Source organism: Cricetulus griseus, chromosome 2 (genome assembly GCF_003668045.3).
Source record: "Cricetulus griseus strain 17A/GY chromosome 2, alternate assembly CriGri-PICRH-1.0, whole genome shotgun sequence".
NCBI classification, from domain to species: Eukaryota; Metazoa; Chordata; class Mammalia; order Rodentia; family Cricetidae; genus Cricetulus; species Cricetulus griseus.
The window spans coordinates 413412208-413430468 of NC_048595.1; the positions used below are offsets into that span (position 1 = coordinate 413412208).

General features: G+C 45.0%; 1 protein-coding gene and 1 pseudogene across 1 annotated transcript in view; one reads left to right on the forward strand and one right to left on the reverse strand.

Moving 5' to 3' along the window:
* The window catches only part of Mpp4 (membrane palmitoylated protein 4), a 40722-nt gene extending 22690 nt beyond the window's left edge, over positions 1-18032 (reverse strand). Inside the window, exons 1-9 of the mRNA XM_027396988.2 lie at positions 17943-18032; positions 16365-16486; positions 10823-10900; positions 8257-8337; positions 7166-7297; positions 6429-6510; positions 3735-3820; positions 1760-1831; positions 54-250 (exon numbers count right to left, since the gene is read on the reverse strand). Coding sequence (XP_027252789.1) covers positions 54-250; positions 1760-1831; positions 3735-3820; positions 6429-6510; positions 7166-7297; positions 8257-8337; positions 10823-10900; positions 16365-16486; positions 17943-18018 — 926 coding nt within the window. The 5' untranslated portion in view covers positions 18019-18032. The remainder of the gene's footprint in view (positions 1-53; positions 251-1759; positions 1832-3734; positions 3821-6428; positions 6511-7165; positions 7298-8256; positions 8338-10822; positions 10901-16364; positions 16487-17942) is intronic.
* Positions 11279-15771, forward strand: LOC113833110 (annotated as a pseudogene).
* Positions 18033-18261: the final 229 nt, after the last annotated feature.

Consider the following 18261-nt stretch of genomic DNA (forward strand, 5'->3'; position numbering starts at 1 on the left):
TTTGAAGCACTGCCTGATGGTCTAATTCTGATGCCAAGAGTGACCTCCCTTACCTCTTCAAGAGGTGGTTAGAAGGGATTAGCCCGGCACAGATGGCAAGGTCTGAGATTTTCCGGGCCTGCCACCAGAGGGCATCGTTCTGGTCCACAATCTGCAGAATGTCTCCTTTCAGAAAAGGCAATCCAGCCTCCATGCAGGGGATGTCAGGATCTTCCTGGGGCCAGTAATCAATCATGGCACGAACATGAACCTGGCAGCAGGTGCATATTGGTACTATCAGAAGAATGCTTGCCCAGGAACCATCACAACTTAAAACCATTACCCCAATCCTCATCCTTCTTTTCTACCGTCACCATAAAAGGGAGATAGCTGTTCTTCTAAACTAAATGCTGGAGAGGGAGGGGTGCTGTTGGTGTCTTGGTCACAGGACATAGAGAAACCAGGACGACTCTTCCTACCTGCTAGCTAGCTGCTGGGGAGGAATTGTCATCGACAGCTTTACTTATCTGTGGACATGGATGTAGTAATACCAACCAGTCTGGTAAAGCGAGATCTTTGGTGCAACAGTGGCAAGTTTGTTATGGCCACAACCAACCACTTTCCAGTTGGACATGATGCTCACTCCATAAAATAATTCACATCCAGTACTGTAAACACAGTCAAAAGTCTGCAGCCAGCTGAGGGGGTCATAGACCCTAGTGAGAAGCCACTGCTGACATTTTGCTAAATGGGCATGACGTATCTGTCAAACCACATTCCCAATAACTGTGCTTATGCCTGTAGAATAGTGCTGCCGCCAGCTCTGGTCGGAGGAGTTTCTTTTTGCAGTGGCCATCACTTACTGCAAAGACTCTTAAGTTGTCAGAGTATTGAGACTACAGATTACTGAATAAATAGCCATAAATGGGATGTCTATATTATCCATAGCTCAAAGAACATTGTAGAAGAAGCAGAAATAATGTATGAGCTAGAGAAAGTGGGGGAGTGGTGTGGACACTGCCTCACAGGCATGGCGTAGCTGTTGCACTCTTTAACTTACAGCCACTATGACGACCTACATGACTGGGCAGGTCAGCACCCTGTCATAGGGCTCGTGGGGTCCCACCCGCCTCAGGATTTATAAACAGTCAATGGTTGATGGGAAGACTGAGACATTTGCTTCAGTGTTAACAACTCCACTAACTCTCACTGACACTCACACATTTACAGACAGACAGACACATAGACACACAGACACACATGTACACACACACCACAGACTCACAGATACACACCACATACACATGTACACACACATACACACAAGTACACACATGTACATACACACTAAGTACAACCAGATACGAAAGTAGAAATAGCACTAGTTGGGAAGATAAAGAGTATTAACGAGGGTGGGATATGAGATGGATTAAACATAATCAAAATATATTACATACGTATGAAAAATGTCATTATACATATTATTATATATACTAATATATGTTACTAGAGATTTTAAAATGTGTTGTAGAACAGAATCCCTTAGTCCTGATGTATTTTTCTTCAAATTCTCTTGATTTTTGATGCTGCATCTTAATTTCGTGATGTCACACTCCCTTTGTTGTGTGTTCCTTTACCCATTCTCCATTTCAGGCCATCAGCATTGAGAAGCATCCAGAATACTGAACCCTTGTCCAAAATTGTATAGTGAATAGGACTGTTATACATCGCTCTTAGTAACTGTCCTTGTGTGGGAGGCGAAAAGATGAGAAGTTCTTACCATCTTCTGGCTGCTCACAGGTGGGGCAGACACTGGAACCACCTTGAACATGATTGTACCACAAGACATAGCCTAGAAGACAGCAAAGAGGAGAAGGGCAAAGCATGGACTCTGCAGTGCAGAAGGTAGAGTGGTATCTGAATATGCCCTGGTCTTATGACAGCGTTTACCACAGCAACTGTCACAGGTGTCCACAGCTAATTGTCACCACCCAGAATTGGAAACTGGGAAACAATTTATTTTTATACCTGCCTCAGTGCAGGGCACCAGAGTCACTGACTGCAGAGACACACATTGAGGTGGCCTCTCCCCAGGACCCTCAATGCACTGCTGAGGGCTGCCTCACTCAGCAGGGTCTCTCTCCCATACACCCTGAGGAAGAGATAGCATCTGTGACATCCTTCCTCACTTGTCATTCCTGAGCATTTCCTGAACACTCACTTCTAAGCCAGCTGCCTCAGCCTGATAGGAAGGATAAGGGGGTCCCCCCAGTCTTCTGAGGGATCCAACAAGCTTCCAAACTAAAAATGAACAGGGGAGAAGAGACCCTCCTGGCTTGATGTGGGCTACAAACCCTGTGACAGGCATCGAATTAGTGAGACCTCATTCTTACTGCTGGTGGCTTCCCAAGCATTGTCCTGGCCACTCCACAGTGGGGCCAGGTAGGCAACTGGAATAGAGAGCTGCTTGGTTGATATCTAAGATGGATATACTTTAAATTCCCGCTGCAGGACCTTCCACACCACATGGAATCTTGAGTGGTCACTTACAAAATATTTAGATGTTCTGGATGTATTTCTTACCACTCTCACCTCAGTTTCTCAGCCACCACTGTGAATATCCAGAGTGAACCTAGGGAGTACCTTGGGTGTACTGGGACAGATGTGTATCTGGGGTGTCCCTGGGGGATATGTCCCTAGGGGGATGTGTCCCTGGGGGGATGTGTCCCTGGGGAGATGTGTACCTGGGGGGGATGTGTCCCTGGGGAGATGTGTCCTTGGGAAGATGTGTCCCTGGGGAGATGTGTCCCTGGGGGGGGATGTGTCCCTGGGGAGATGTGTACCTGGGGGGATGTGTCCCTGGGAGGATGTGTCCCTGGGGAGATGTGTCCCTGGGGGGATGTGTCCCTGGGGGGATGTGTCCCTGGGGGGATGTGTCCCTGGGGGGGATGTGTCCCTGGGGGGGATGTGTACCTGGGGGGATGTGTACCTGGGGGGGATGTGTACCTGGGGGATGTGTCCCTGGGGGGATGTGTACCTGGGGGGATGTGACCCTGGGGAGATGTGTACCTGGGGAGATGTGTCCCTGGGGAGATGTGTCCCTGGGGAGACGTGTACTTGGGGGTATGGGTATTGCCTTGCTTCTATGAGGAATAAGTGCTGAATCGCTGACAATCCTGACAAGTGAGAATGGGAACTGGCCATGGAAGGCTGAGATGCACAGGCATACAGGCTGAGCAGACACTGGACCCACCTTGAGCCACTTTGATTTCTAAAACTCCCAACGCTGGCCACCAAGGAGCAGGAGCAGACCTGAGCAAGCCCTATCCCTGCCTACATGATGCCTTCTGATGACCTCTCTCCCCACCCACCAGAGAAAGATGTAAACAGACTTAAGCTGTATGAACATATTAGGGAGTGAGGGGACATCTCTCAGGTCCAAAGTCTCAGAAACCCCACTCTGCCCAGGCTGTTTCCCGCTGAGCACAGGCGACGAGGGACTTGTGTGTGTATAAATGTGTTGTGGGGGAGACAGCTGTGGAGGAGATGCTTGGGACAGGATGTTTCCTAGCCTTCACCAGAACTTCTGGGGATTAAACACGAAGCTTGGTGAGTTGTGTGGTAACAGACAAGGTCTAGCGCTGGAGACAGAAAGCTGCCAAGAAGGACTCAAGCGCCATCACAGTACAACACACACACCACGGGACTTGGCATGTCACGAAGTCACTAACAAAGAGTGGAGGTAAGACACTTACCAGAATATGGATCACTTGCTCAGGGTCCAGGCCCTCCACTGAGATACCATTAACTTCCACCAGCTTGTCTCCAGCGTACAGCAACCCTGGGTAACAGAAACACAAACAGAGGAAGGGTTCAAAGAAATAAAACAGAGGCCACTATCCCAATGACTACAAGCTCATGACCCCAAGCATGCTTGACATTTTCAAATAAAAAAAAATTAACTGCTTACTCCAACTTATACCACCATAACTATCTGTGAGTGCTCTATTTTCCACCTCTTTGCCAACTCCAAAGAGTGAATCAGTATTTTTTTTTTCTACTCTGATGTTGTAAAATGGAACCAAAATACTGGCCAGAAGAACACTAAAGACATCAGGGTGGTGAGTAAATGGCACATGAAAATGGAAAGGAATAGACTATTCTTCAAAAGATTCAGTGTGGAGGAACTTGGGGGATAAGATGAACTGGGTGCTGACACACATCTATAATGCCAGCATCAGGGAAGTAAAGCTGGGGAATAGTGAGTTCAAGGTTGCAGCTCAGTGGTAAAGCACCTACCTACCATGTTCAAGGCCTGGACTCAGTCCCTAACAACATGTACAGACACAGACACAAACACACACACACAAATAAGCATACATACATACCCACATATAAACATACATACATGTATACACATATGAGCACATACATAAACACATACACACATATAAACACATATAAACATATAAACATATAAACACACAAGACACATATACACAAATGCACATGCAAACACATACATACACATACATATAAACACACATAATCAGGTAAACATATAAACATACATACACACATACATAAACACACACATATAAACCTACATATACACATATAAATACACACACATATACATACATAAACCCACATAAACATGCATACACATACACACCTATAAACACACACACACACATATACAGACACATATATACAAGGCTGAAGCCTTTAACTCTAATGTTCTAAAGCATTGTAGGAGGCCTGCATGTCAGAATAATGGGCTGTGCATTTTAGTTTAAAGGCAGAGAGGAGGAAGGACCACAAGATTCCTCAGTATAAATAAGCAGTGGACACTTAAGGAGAAGGGAATTAAGATTCCACACCTGACAATGCTTGGGTAGCCATGGGCCTAGGCAAAACCAAATGCATTGTTCTGCTAATGGATCACAGCAATAAAATAGCTCCTAGCAACATCTTGCTATACCCAGACATCAGTGTTGTGCTCAGTCATCATCAGAGAAGTCATCATCAGAGAAGCTTCCTCATGCAGTGGATGGGAACAAATCCAGAGACCCACAACTCAACAATGTGCAAAGAGTGAGAGACAGGGACATACTCGGCCCTAAATGGGATATCTCCTTCAAACCCCTCCTCTCGGGGCTCGGGGAACTGTGAAGAAGAGGGGTGGAGGATTGTAAGAGTCCAGGGGATGGATGACACCAAGGACACAGTGTCTTCCAGACACAACATGACTCACACAACAACTCAGAAACTGTGGCAGAAAGCACAGGTCCAAGTCACACAGGGACCCAGCACTGAGGGGGAAAACGACATGAGCCCTAACAAGGAGTCTCACTAGGTATACAAACCACGCCCCACACCCAACAGCAGAGGCCGCACACAAAACAAACTCAATGGTATTTTTGTAGACTTTTTTGGTCTTATATTGCTTTGTTTAAAACATTTTTACCTCACTGGTTGATTGCTTATATGTTGTGGTCTCCAATTTTGTATTTTGTTTGTGTATGTTTCTCATACTATTTTCTTTTCTTAAAAAAAAATTTGTTCTGTTTTGTTTGTTTTCTAAAGAAAGGAGAAGGTGTGGAGGTGGGGAGGATCTGGGAGACAGGGAAGGGAAAACTGTGATCAGAATATACTGTATGAAAAAATTATTTTCAATTCAAAAAAGAGAAAGCAAATACCTCGATTATCACTACATTTTAACACAGTAGCTTGCTAATATACGTGATTATTATGTGTTGGTGTTTTTTAACACCTTGAGAAATATCAGGAGTGATGGGAGGTTTAAGCAACAGGATGACCATCTGGAGAGAAATCAAGAATAATGATGGTCCTGAGGCAGAAAGATGAAAGAAGGGTCAGGGGACTTGCAATGAGGAACACCTTAGGATTTTCTAGAAGGGTGTCAGGCTGCCAGCCACTTGCAGATTCCAGGGGGCAGTGGGCGACAAGGACATGAGGCAGCTGTGGAAACACAGAGGCGAAAGGGGGCTGTGATAGGCAGAAAGCACAAACAATTGCCAGGCCAAGATGAACAAGAGCTCTGCCATTTTGGAAGCAGAAGGGTCAAAAGGCTGGAAATACAGAATCAGGGACTTGAGTCCCGACTCAAACTGAGTAACCTGATCAAATTAATTACTCCTCCTCCGTGAGACCCAGTTCTTCTATCTGTAAAATGTCATGATAATGCTTGCTTAGTTTGGTTGCCTTGAGAATGTTCACAAGAATGCATCCCTTGTAGGGGCTCTCTGGACAAGGGTGCTGGAGTCTCTTGAAACATTTGTTCCTGGTTTCTTTTACTGCTCTAGCCAAGCAAAGGGACATCTGAAGGCCCTGACCTAAGTGCAGAAAGAGACTTCTTGCTTCTGGAAAAAACATGGAATCCAGTGTCCCCTGTGTCTGGCTTACACAGTGCCACCCCAGCTTACCACTCCTCTCCACCAGCCCGCCATGGATGACCCTGGCCACCAGGATATCCCCTGTTATCTCATGGCGCTTGATGGTAGCTCCCTGAAGAGAGAACACAATGAATTCTGGGCTTACTAACACAACTATTTTTCTGGTAGCTTCCCTCAGTCAGCACAGCTCTTGTCTTTTAGACAGGATTTTTTTTTTTAACTAAACAGAAGTTGCCCCGATCGCCCTGTGGCCATCAGCCACATCATGCCATCAAAAAAGAAAAGCCATCAGACCTTGGCTTCATAAGGCCTCCATATGATATACAGACAGACAATATCTAGAACCTTCCAAAAATAAAGTGTCCATGATTGTAACACAATGGAAAGAAGTGCTCTTAGAGTCAGCTAACATCTTACCCACTTCCTATTAGTAGAAGAGAAAGATGTAGGCTAATGTATTAGAATTGAGTAAAATACATGAATGACAAATAAAATATATAATACAGATGTCTTGTTTTCACCAGAGAAGTTTATATTATGTCTTGTCTTCTCATAAAAGAAATACACTAAACAGAAGCCCTTTGGTCATGAAAACATGACCAGCAGTGTGTTCGAACCACAGGGACAATTACACTAGCTACCATGCCATTATTTCCACTCTGTGTGTGTGATTGAGACAAAACTGCATTCAAGTAACCATTAGATACGACTTAGATCACAGTGGACCCTGGCATAGCCCTAAACAAAAGATAGAATTATTTCCTTACCAGGGGCTGGTGGTTTTTCACTAAACAAACAATCCTCATTGCTTCTTCACTGTCGGGGATATTGTCCGGCAGTGGGGGGAGAAGGGGTTCAAAATCCTTCTGAGCTACTGTATCATGGGCACTGAGCAAAGCCTGGGAACAGAAAGGGAAAGGTGAGTAAATGTCCCACATGACACACGAGCATCTCAAAGATGGTGACGCGATATTATATCAGACACACAACTGCAAACACTACACCTATATGTCAGGCATGATTCTAAGCAAATTTCAGTCACAGTCACCCTATAAGATAGGTATATTTATTACTCCCTGTTTATGGACAAGGGGTCAGGGAATACAGAGGTTAAAAAGTGCACAGCAATCTCTTCCAGGGGATGGAGAGATAAAGAGCTTACTCTTTCAGTGGACCTGGGTTCTGCTCCCAGCGCCCACATCAGGCAGCTTACAATTGTCTGTGACTCCAGTGCCAGGGGATCTGATGCCCCCTTCTGGTCTCTGCAGGCATCTGCACACATGTGGTGCAATAAACACCCAAAGGCACATATACATATATACAAATAAATACATATCTCAAATAATTTCATATTTTGTATTCAAAACTCAAAATCTTTCCAATGTGGAAAGTAAGGAGATTATTTCTTTGTAAGCAGAAGCTACCCCAGATAACTGCCCAGAATTCTGCAGGGATAGTATCCTTTTAGGAGAACAAGACACCCTGGAAAGCTCTGGGTGCCTCCTCATACATGTGACAGCACTGGTTCAATGATTACTCAATCACATGTGAGCCCCATACCTTCAAGTATAATCTGTTGGTTGTCCATGTACAGAAACAGAATATATAACCAGAGACAACATTTTTTTTTTCGAGACAGGGTTTCTCTGTGTAGCTTTGGAGCCTATCCTAGCACTTGCTCTGGAGACCAGGCTGGCCTCGAACTCACAGAGATCCGCCTGCCTCCTGAGTGCTGGGATTAAAGGCGTGCGCCACCAACGCCTGGCCAGAGTTAACATTTTATATTGTTTTTATTTACTCTTCCCACCTCTGTCATACGCCAGATGGGCAGATTTTGTCCATTTTAGCAACTGCTTACCTTGCAGTGTGGAGCCTGGAGGACTTGTCTTAGCTCTTGGATCTCAGGAGAACTGGAGGCCTTGGGCAGTAGCTCCAAGACCTGATTCATGATGGAAAAATGTACAGCATAAAGTATATTTAAGCTGGGTGTCTTATACCTGTAATCCTAGCACTTGAGAGACTGAGTCATGAGGGTCACCAAAACTCTGAAGCTAGCTTGGCTACAAAGTGAGTCACAGACCACCCTGGCCTACAGGTGAGACCCTGCTTCCAAAAAGCAAAATGAAATGAAATAAAATACTTAAAATTTTTATCACCGGGGGCTGGAGGGATGGCTTGGGGGTTATGAGAGCTTGCTGCTTTTTTTTAGAAGACTCAAGTCTGATTCCCATCACCCATTCAGGTGGGTCACAACTGCCCATAACTCCAGCTGGCCTCTGAGGGAATCACCACACATGTAACATACACTTACACAGACATTTACACATAAATAACAATAATCTTTATCTCTTGGTCGACTTCAAACAGGCTGAAAGATAGATGTACTGACATGATGTTGACCTAAGTGACGTTGTTACTGAAGCCTCCTTTTCTGTCTCCAGAGACAGGGCCTAGTCTTTCCTTAGCTATTAAACTTTACTACAGCAGATAGAAGCCAAGGCTCAAGACAGATTAAACCCATGATAGCCCATGTAGCAAGGCCTTTCCCCCTGTGGTTGCTAAAATGGATCTTAATGTCAGTGCATTATAGGCAGATGAAGCCACAGACAGAATTCAGGCCATGCAGACTCACGAGAAGCTCCATTCTTTGAGTAGAAAGTGGGAATGATGATTTTTTTTTATTTAAAAGTGTATCATTTTGGGCTGGAGAGATGGCTCAGAGGTTAAGAGCACTGACTGCTCTTCCAGAGGTCCTGGGTTCAATTCCCAGTAACCACATGGGGGCTCACAACCATCCATGATGAGATCTGGTGCCCTCTTCTGGTGTGCAGATATACATGGAAGCAGAATGTTGTATACATAATAAACAAATAAAATCTTTAAAAAGTGTATCATTTTATCAGTAATTTCGATACTTGCTGCAAACATGAAATGACTTAGAATGAACTGTAAACCCGATTTCAGAGTATGAATCCTCAGCACCCATGCGTCACTGCCCAAGGCCAAATAAAACATGCAGGTTATAGGCTTCACGCCTGTCCCCTGGGGTTACAGTGAGTAAGATGACATGTGTATGGTATCCTGCAGACATCTGGGGACAGTTTGAATTGCCGATTGCTGGAATGGAGGGTATAGTCTCTTCCTTCTTTCTCCCCCACTTTTTGATTTTTTTCCTATGGCTTTGAACACATTGCATGTAGTGGACATAAAACAAACAAAAATTCTCACTGTCTCGGAGCTCACATCCTAGTGAGGAGGCCTAGGCAATAAATGAAACAGAAATGAACATTTTTGTCTGATATAAAGAGTTATGAGGGAAAATAAAGCAGGGAGCTGGCCAGGGAGTTCCAGGAAGGGGCCCAGTTTTAGATGAGTGGCCAGGAAAAGCTTTTCCCAGAACGTGGCCTTCTGAGGAGTGGAATAGGAAGATCATGAGGGCTCACGAGCAGGAACGCCCATGGCTTAGGGAAGGGCAAGAGCACAAAGGATGCATCAGGAGCTTGTCGACCATGAAGCCAACAAGACTGGAGATGAGAGAGCAGGTGGAGGAAGTAAATGTGAGATAAAGCCACCAGAGAGGCCCAGGCATGTTCAAGTGTGTTAGAATTTGGGCTTTTTTTTTTTTTTTCACAGATGGGAGGTCTTGAGGAGGACTGGGGCAGAGAAACAGCACGGTCTGGCTTGCTTTTAAGGAAAATGCCTTTGGCTTCTCTGCTGGAAGCAGACATGAGGGAGCAATGGTAGAGCCGAAAGAGTCAGTGGAGGTGACACCTAGTTATTTGTGTAAGGCGTGTCAATGGCCTGTACTGAACTATATTAGGTGGCACAAGACTGGTGAGGGTCCGGATGTATTTGGAGGTGGAGCTAGCAGGGTTTGCCACAAGATTGCATGAGATACGAGAGAAAAATAGACTCACTGGTTATCCCCAAGATTCTGGCCTGACAGTGGAGCTGTCATTGACTGAGACAGGAAGGGCTATGAGAGCCGTGAGTTGAAGGGGACATGTTGAAAGCATGCTAAGCTTGAGGTGTTCATCCAACATCCAGTAAAATGGGGAGAAGGAAGTTAGACAGCGAAGACTGGAGTCCAAACAAGGTCCACATTAGAGATAGAAACTGGAGAATAATTACTGCAATGTCAGCTTGTATAATAGGGCCAGTTGAACATAAAGGACGGAGCAAAGGCAGAGATAGTCATGTGCTAAGAATGTGCATGCGTGTATGTGTGTGTGCGGGTGCGTGTTTGCATGTGTGTTAATTTTGGAAGACAATTTTCTTCCTTATATTAATTCCAATTAACATTTATTAAAATGCATACTCATTTGCCAAGCTCTTCCAACAGAAACCTCCACTCATTTAAACAAACTACTGGTCAGAGGACATCAGCAAAGGCTCTATAGGTCTTCTGGGTAGAGCCATCTTACCTCACAGCATAAGATCTGCGCATGAGTTGTCGCAGGAACTGGTTTCCTTTCTTTAAACTTCTGGAGACAGTCATAGACCTGCAGAAGGGAGAGTGACATGGAAGATGTGACCAGTACCATTTTAGAGTAAAGGCTCTCAAAGGAAGAAACAGCCGATGCGGCTGTGTTGACACCTGAACAAGTGACACTGTGTGACTTTAGCGGCTGAGTGGAGGTCCCAGTGCTTCAGAGGCTTCACTCCTGGCTGCCACCAGGAGACTGATAGCCCCAGAGCAATTTCATGAATAAAACGTATGCAAATGTTGCCCTTGTTAAAGTGAGAAAGGTAGAGAAGATTTCTGATGCTGACACTAACAGGGATCTATGGACAATGTACATGACATGGGGGCTTCTCAAGGGAGGGTCTATGGGGTAGAGACCCCCCTAAGACCTCTGTGCTGGGCAGTTGTACAGGGCATGAATCGTGTGGGCTCACGACCCACCAAGGGTCCCGAAGCCAGACATTCGGAATGTGCTCATCCATGCTCTGCTGTGTTCTCTGAAGTTGTTCAGTGCCCCTTCTCAGGCAATTCTCCAGTGTGGATTCATTTGTGCAAATTCCAGCTTCATCTCCCCTGACCCTTGAGGATTCTTTTCTCTACTGGATGAGGAGTCCAGCTTCACAGTGCTGCCCTTCATCTTATTCTGGTAATCCAATTTCTCTTACAGATAGAGAAAGTCAGTTCAAGAGGAAGATTAGCCTTTCCCATTTATAACTGTGATGAGTGAGCTTCCTGCCGTACTGTAGAGCTCATACCCAAGAGTGTGTGGGAGTGGCCTAGGTTGATTGACAGCTGTAGGTAGTACTAAGCTCAGAGAGCCTGTTCTCACCAAAGATGGTGAGCCGGGGGAGCATGTATAATGAAACTCAAACTCCTGGCCCTGGGAAATGTGTGTGTGTGTGTGTGTGTGTGTGTGTGTGTGTGTGTGTGTGTGTGTGTGTGTGTTTCCTGGTAGGGATCAAGTGCTAGCTAAGCATGGTCTACATAGTGAGTTCCAGGCAAGCCAAGGGTCAACATGAGACCTGGGGTCAAGTGATTTAAAACAAATGATGTATCTTTGGTCATACAGAAGATGTTACCACTTCAATTCTAAAGACTAAAGCACGCGTCATAAGGCTGACCATATTTTCATGCTTAATCAGAAGAAACACTCACAGCAATCTTAAGGGATCTTTCTTAAGAACACTTGTTCAGAACATCTACTCTGTATGATGCACAGAATTTTAATCAAATTTAAAAAAACTCTACCAGGATAAGAGTGCCAACCAGATCCATGGATGTTTTAAGTTCCCGATTTTAACAAAAAAGGAATGGCATTTTGTTTTGCTTCTTGTTGAGGGTTTAGGCAAGAGGCTTACAGCAGGCGGGCTGAGGCAGACTAAAATGACCTGAGGGCCAATGAATCAGTTCATACAGGCATCATTTTTCTCAAGGCTCTTTATTCTTCGGAAAATGTTCTTCCCAAAAGTTCTCTCTCAATAAGCTTTCTTTAAGATTTCCCCCCAAAAGTTCCCTCTAAAATTTTCTCTTCAAGAAGTTCTCCCTCTAAAAGCTCTTAAAGTTCTCTCTAGATGGTCTCCTTAAAAATTCTCCTCCTTAATGCCAGGCGGTGGTGGCGCACGCCTTTAATCCCAGCACTCGGGAGGCAGAGGCAAGTGGATCTCTGTGAGTTCAAGACCAGCCTGGTCTACAAGAGCTAGTTCCAGGACAGCCTCTAAAGCCACAGAGAAACCCTGTCTCAAAAAACCTGGAAAAAAAAATTCTCCTCCTTAAAAATTCTTTACAAGTTCTTTCTAAAACTTCTCACAAAAAGCTCTTTTTCTCCCACAAGGCTTCCAGTTTATATTCCCACAGACACAACTACCAGTTCTCTGATACAGCAAAGATATCAGGCATAATCTCTCAGAGCCAGGAAGACAGATAAAGTCTTGACAAAAGCAGGACACCTAGTGTCTCAAAGGGGACATGACTTGTAAAACGCTATTAGCTGGTTCAAGGGGCCTTCTCAGTGCTATATCAAAGGAAACACTACAGCTATGCAGTGTGAGATCCAGAGGCTGCTGCCTCCAGCCTCGGGGCAGGCAGTGGGAACTTACCACTGAGTCCTGCCTGGTGAGAAAGAATTTCCTTTCTCTGGGGCCTTTTTGAGAATATTAAGCACCCAGTATATAGTCTATATATCAAGATTATACAGCCAAATTTATAGCAACAAATATGATGGAGTCTGTATTTTTTGCAGACTTTGCAAGGCAAGTTTTTTTTTTTTCATCAGAAGTTAAATCTGGTGGGTTGATACCTAGAATGTTAATTGCTACTTCTGTAATAAATGACAAAGGCTTTCAGCAATTTCTAGAGACAGGGTTTCAATATGTGTTCCCCACTACCTGAAACTTACTATGTAGGTAAGGCTGCCTCACAGAGACCCACCTGCTTCCGCCTCCCAAGTGTGGGAATAAAGGTGTGCACCACCATGCCCATCCACGAGCGGCTTTTCATAAAAGCACTATTTGTCCAGGGTTGGCCTTAAGAACAAAGGATTGTGGGGCACTGAGAGGGAGTTGCTGGTGGCCATTGTGGTAATTGGTTTGTGATCCTAGAGGCTTCTGAAAAAATAAGTTGGGGACAGTAAAGAAAGGAGCAGACACACTTTTTCATTCCTAACTGCTTCCAAAGCTAACAGGGATGTGTCTGTCTGTCTCTGTCTGTCTCTGTCTCTCTCTGTCTCTGTCTCTCTCTGTTTCTCTGTCTCTGTCTGTCTGTCTGTCTGTCTTTCTCTCTCTCTTTCTGTGTGTGTGTGTGTGTGTGTGTGTGTGTGTGTGTGGTGTGTCTGTCTGACTCTGTCTCTCTCTTTCTCTCTGTATCTTCTCCCCCACTTTTTTGGAGACAGGGTCTCATTGATTCCAGGTTGCTGCCTTCAACTTGACTTTGTAGCCATGGATGACTTTGAACTTCTGATTATACCACGCCCTACTTCCTGAGTGCTAAGATTACAGGCATGTGCCACCTCACCTGGTACAGTGGTTTGAAAGAGAATGGCTCCCATAGGCTCATATATTTAAATGTTTAGTCACTAGGGAGTGGTATTGTTTGGGAAGGATTAGAAGCTGTGACCTTGTTGAAGTGGGTGTGGCCTTGCTGGAGGAGCTTTGGGTTTCAAAAGCCCATTACAGGCCCAGGGTCTCACTCTCTTTGGGTTGCCCATGGATCAGGATATACAGCTCTGTTACAGTGGCATGCCTTTCTGCTTCCTGTCATGAAGATCCTGGACTAACCCTACAAAACTATAAGCAACCTTCAGCCAAATGCCTTCTTTTAGAAGAGTTGCCTTGGATATGGCGTTGCTTCACAGAAAGGGAGCAGTAACTGACATAGCTGTTTTGCACAGTGCTGGGATCTAACCCAGGGCTTTGTGCATGTCAGGCAGGTACTTTACAGAGCTTGCTCTACCATCCAAAGTGATCCTTTACTTTTCATAATACCAGCAGAATAGAGGAGAAGAAAGTTGGTGGTGAAGAAGCGCTCCTCCTGATGGCTTTCCCATCACTCTCAGGAGATCAGTGATGATGACGTAGACAAAGAGAAAGGAGAAAAAGATAAGGATGAAGAGAAAAAGCCTAAGCCTGAAGATGTGGGATCAGATGAGGACACTGGCAAAGAGAAAAAGAAGACTAAGGATAAGTGTGTTGATCAGAAGAACTGAACAAGGCCAACCCCCTTTGGACCAGAAACACTGATGACATACGTAACTCAGGAGGAATATGAGGGATTCTGTAAGAGCCTCACCAGACTGGGAAGACACTTGGCAGTCAAGCACTCGTCTGTAGAAGGCTAGCCAGAATCCAGGACATTGCTATTTATTCTTTGACCCCTTTGAAAACGAGAGGAACAACATCCAACTATGCCCATCATATGCTTATAATGGACAGCCAAGTATCTCCACTTCATCTGTGGTGTGGTTGATTCTGAGGACCTGACTTTGAACATCTCCAAAAAATGCTTCAAAAGAGCAAAGCCTTGAAAGTCATCCATAAAAACATTCAGAAGGGCGGCCTTCGACTCTTGAAGCTGGAAGAAAACTACAAGAAGTTTTACAAAGTATTCACGAAGAATCTAAAGCTTGGAGTCCTTAAAGCTTCCACTCACCAGTGAAGCTTCTCTGAGCTACTGTGCTGCCATGCCTCTCAGCCTGGAGAAGAGATGACTCCCGTGTCAGAGTACGTGTTTGACATGAAGGAGATGCAGAAGTCCATCTATGGCATCACTGGTGAGAACAAAGAATGGGTGACCAACTCTGCCTTCACGAGTATGTGAGGGAGCACACTTCCTCTTGACAAGTACGGCATGCATCAGCTCAAGCAGCTGATGGGAGGAGCCTGGTCTCTGGACAAAGATGGTCTAGAGACACCAGAAAAAAAGTGGAGGAGAGCAGGTGAAGTTTTGAGAATCTTTGCAAGATCGTGAAGGAGATTCTTGATAAGAAAGTGGAGAAGGTGGCAACCTGCAATGGGCATGAGTCCTCACTCTGCTGTGTTATGATAAGCACCTGTAGCTAGACAGCAAACACAGAGCAGTTCATGAAGGCCCAGGCACCACGAGACAGCTCTATCATGAGCTACATCATGGTCAAAAAGCACTTGGAAACCAACCCTGACCACCCAATTGTAGAGATCCTGCAGCAGTTGACTGAGACTGACAAAAAAACAGGGCCGTCAAGGATCCATGGCACTGTTGTTAAAAGTCATGCTTCTCCTTTCTGGCTTCTCAGAGCAACTCCAATATGATCACAATTGGCCTGGGCACTGATGAAGACCCAGTGAGGCATCAGTGGAGGAGTTAGGCATCACTGTCCCTGATGCTGACCTCCTATGTAAGGATGCTGAGAATGCATCTCACATGGGAGCAGTTTAGAGTTCCCTCTGGAAAGCCTGCAAGCTCTGCATCATTTTTCCTATGGCTCCTCCAGCAGCCATGCCTGGCCTTCACCCATCCAACTCTCTGCTGGTTACTTCTTTCCTGTCCTTGTTTCTTTTTTAAAAAATATTTTATTTATTTATTATGCATACAACATTCTGCTTCCATGCATATCTGCACACCAGAAGAGAGCACCAGATCTCATAAGGGATGGTTGTGAGCCACCATGTGGTTGCTGGGAATTGAACTCAGGACCTCTGGAAGAGCAGTTGGTGGTGCTCTTAACCTCTGAGCTATCTCTCCAGCCCCTGTCCTTGTTTTTTAAGACAGGAAAATTTTCTCCTTACCTGACAGCAAGATCGAGTGTTGTGTATCGGGGTTTTATGGAGATTTTTGTTGTTGCTGCTGTTTGTTTTTATTTTGTTTTGTTTTTGTTGTGAAATTAAAAGTATGCAAAACAAAGAAGATGCAGTTTTACTTTAAAAAGCAAATAAATAAACCAACATTTTTGGCATGCTTTTACAGTAACCAGAATGGACCAAGATACTGTTTTTTTCCAGCCAGAGCAAGCAAAGGCTTTCCAAACTCACCTTTAAAAGAGCCTGCAGCCATGGGGAGTGGAGGAGGTCATATAAGAGACACAAGCCATTCACATCTCGACTATAGAAAAGACTCAGTTCCTGCAGGAGGAGCCTCAGGATTCCAGAGAGGCCTAGAGAAGGAGGCCAGAGGCCAGCAGGTGGTTAGTGGTGGCAAGGAAGCTGGTGTGGCCAAAGCTGCTAAGAATGCTGGGCTTGCCAGTCACTGGATGAGTGGGAACAACACTGGATTTAATGTCTAAGGGGGGGTGGCTCAAGCCCTGTCCCATCATTTACACCATAAATTTCAGAAGACCGAGTGACTATGTGAAAAGGTTACTTTTGGCAAACTGCGAATAAGCTAGCTTTCTCTGAAAGTAAAAGTAGATGACTGGTAGTTAGTGTGTAGACATGAGATACCATGAGAACAATGCAATCTCTTTCCCTCTTCCACCTTACCAGACAGGAATGTATCCCTAACCCATCCAGCTGTTTTCTGGACCTTCTTTCTCGAAGTCAAACACAGTTGGTTATGTGTACCCTTTCTGAAAATACTTATTGAAAGTATTAATGAAAACCTCTCCCATTGCACTTAGCTTTTTTAAAAAATATTTTATTTATTTATTATTTTTACAACATTCTGCTTCCATGTATATCTGCACACTAGAAGAGGGCACCAGATCTCATGGATGGCTGTGAGCCACCATGTGGTTGCTGGGAATTGAACTCAGGACCTATGGAAGAGCAGTCATGCTCTTAATCTCTGAGCCATCTCTCCAGCCCCGTATTTTAGCGTTTTAAAATTACATTGAGTTATTTATTTCTTTGTGTAGGGCAGGGTGGCCAGGCATGGCACAGCATTTGTGTGGAAGCCAGAGGATAACTTGCAGGAGTCGGGTCTCTCTTTAAAACCATGTAGGTCCCAGGGATTGAACTCATGTTGTCAGCCTTGACAGCAAGTATCTCTACCTACTGAGCCATCCGGCTGGCTCTCCCATTACACCTTTTCACATCCATCCATCCATCCATCCATCCATCCATCCATCCATCCATCCATCCATCTATCGTGTGTGTGTGTGTGTGTGTGTGTGTGTGTGTGTGTGTGTGTGTTTTGTATGCATCTGTGGAGGTCAGAGGACAATTTGAGGGACTTGGTTGTCTCCTTCTAACTCGAGGTCACCGGCTCTGATGACAAGTACCCTCACTCACTGAGCAATCTTGCCAGTCCCCCTTAGACTTCCTAATAGAAATTTCAACATTCTACTGAGTAAAGGAACTACATGCATAGTAAATCCTTAATTTTTTTCATTATAAAAACAAGTGTCTTTCAAGTGAATGTGAGCAAGTCATGCGGGTCTGAGTTTTATATAAAACAGTGTGGCCTGGTGGGGCTCTGCCTCTCCCACCGCAATTGTCTTTCTTGCACTGACAGTTGCCCTCAGATTTATTGACATTAGTGCTAGTGGGCAAAGGTGCAGAACGAGCCCCCCATAAGGATCACAGCAAGTGTCCCCGTGTACTTGATCACATATTCAGATATTACTATATATGTCTCCTCGGGGCTAGAAAAGGAGCTCTGGTGACACATACCATTCTCAGGACTGGTTGCCGTGGTGAGTGTTCCGTCCTTGTCGGTCACCTCTCCTCCTCTGTCTGACTGTTTCATCCTCCCTGCTGGAGCTTGGAAAGGGAAGTCAGAAACAGGAAGAAGACTGACAAATGGCATATAGTCACTTGGCCACAGCAGACACACAGTACTCAGTTTACTCAAGTATAATCTCAACAATGGTTATCCTGCAAGCCAAGTACTAGATCACACATACTGGGATCTACATCACATAGAACACAGCCTTGGCCAGCAACACTTCCTCTCCAAATCAACTGCTACTGAAGGAACCAGCTTCCCTTT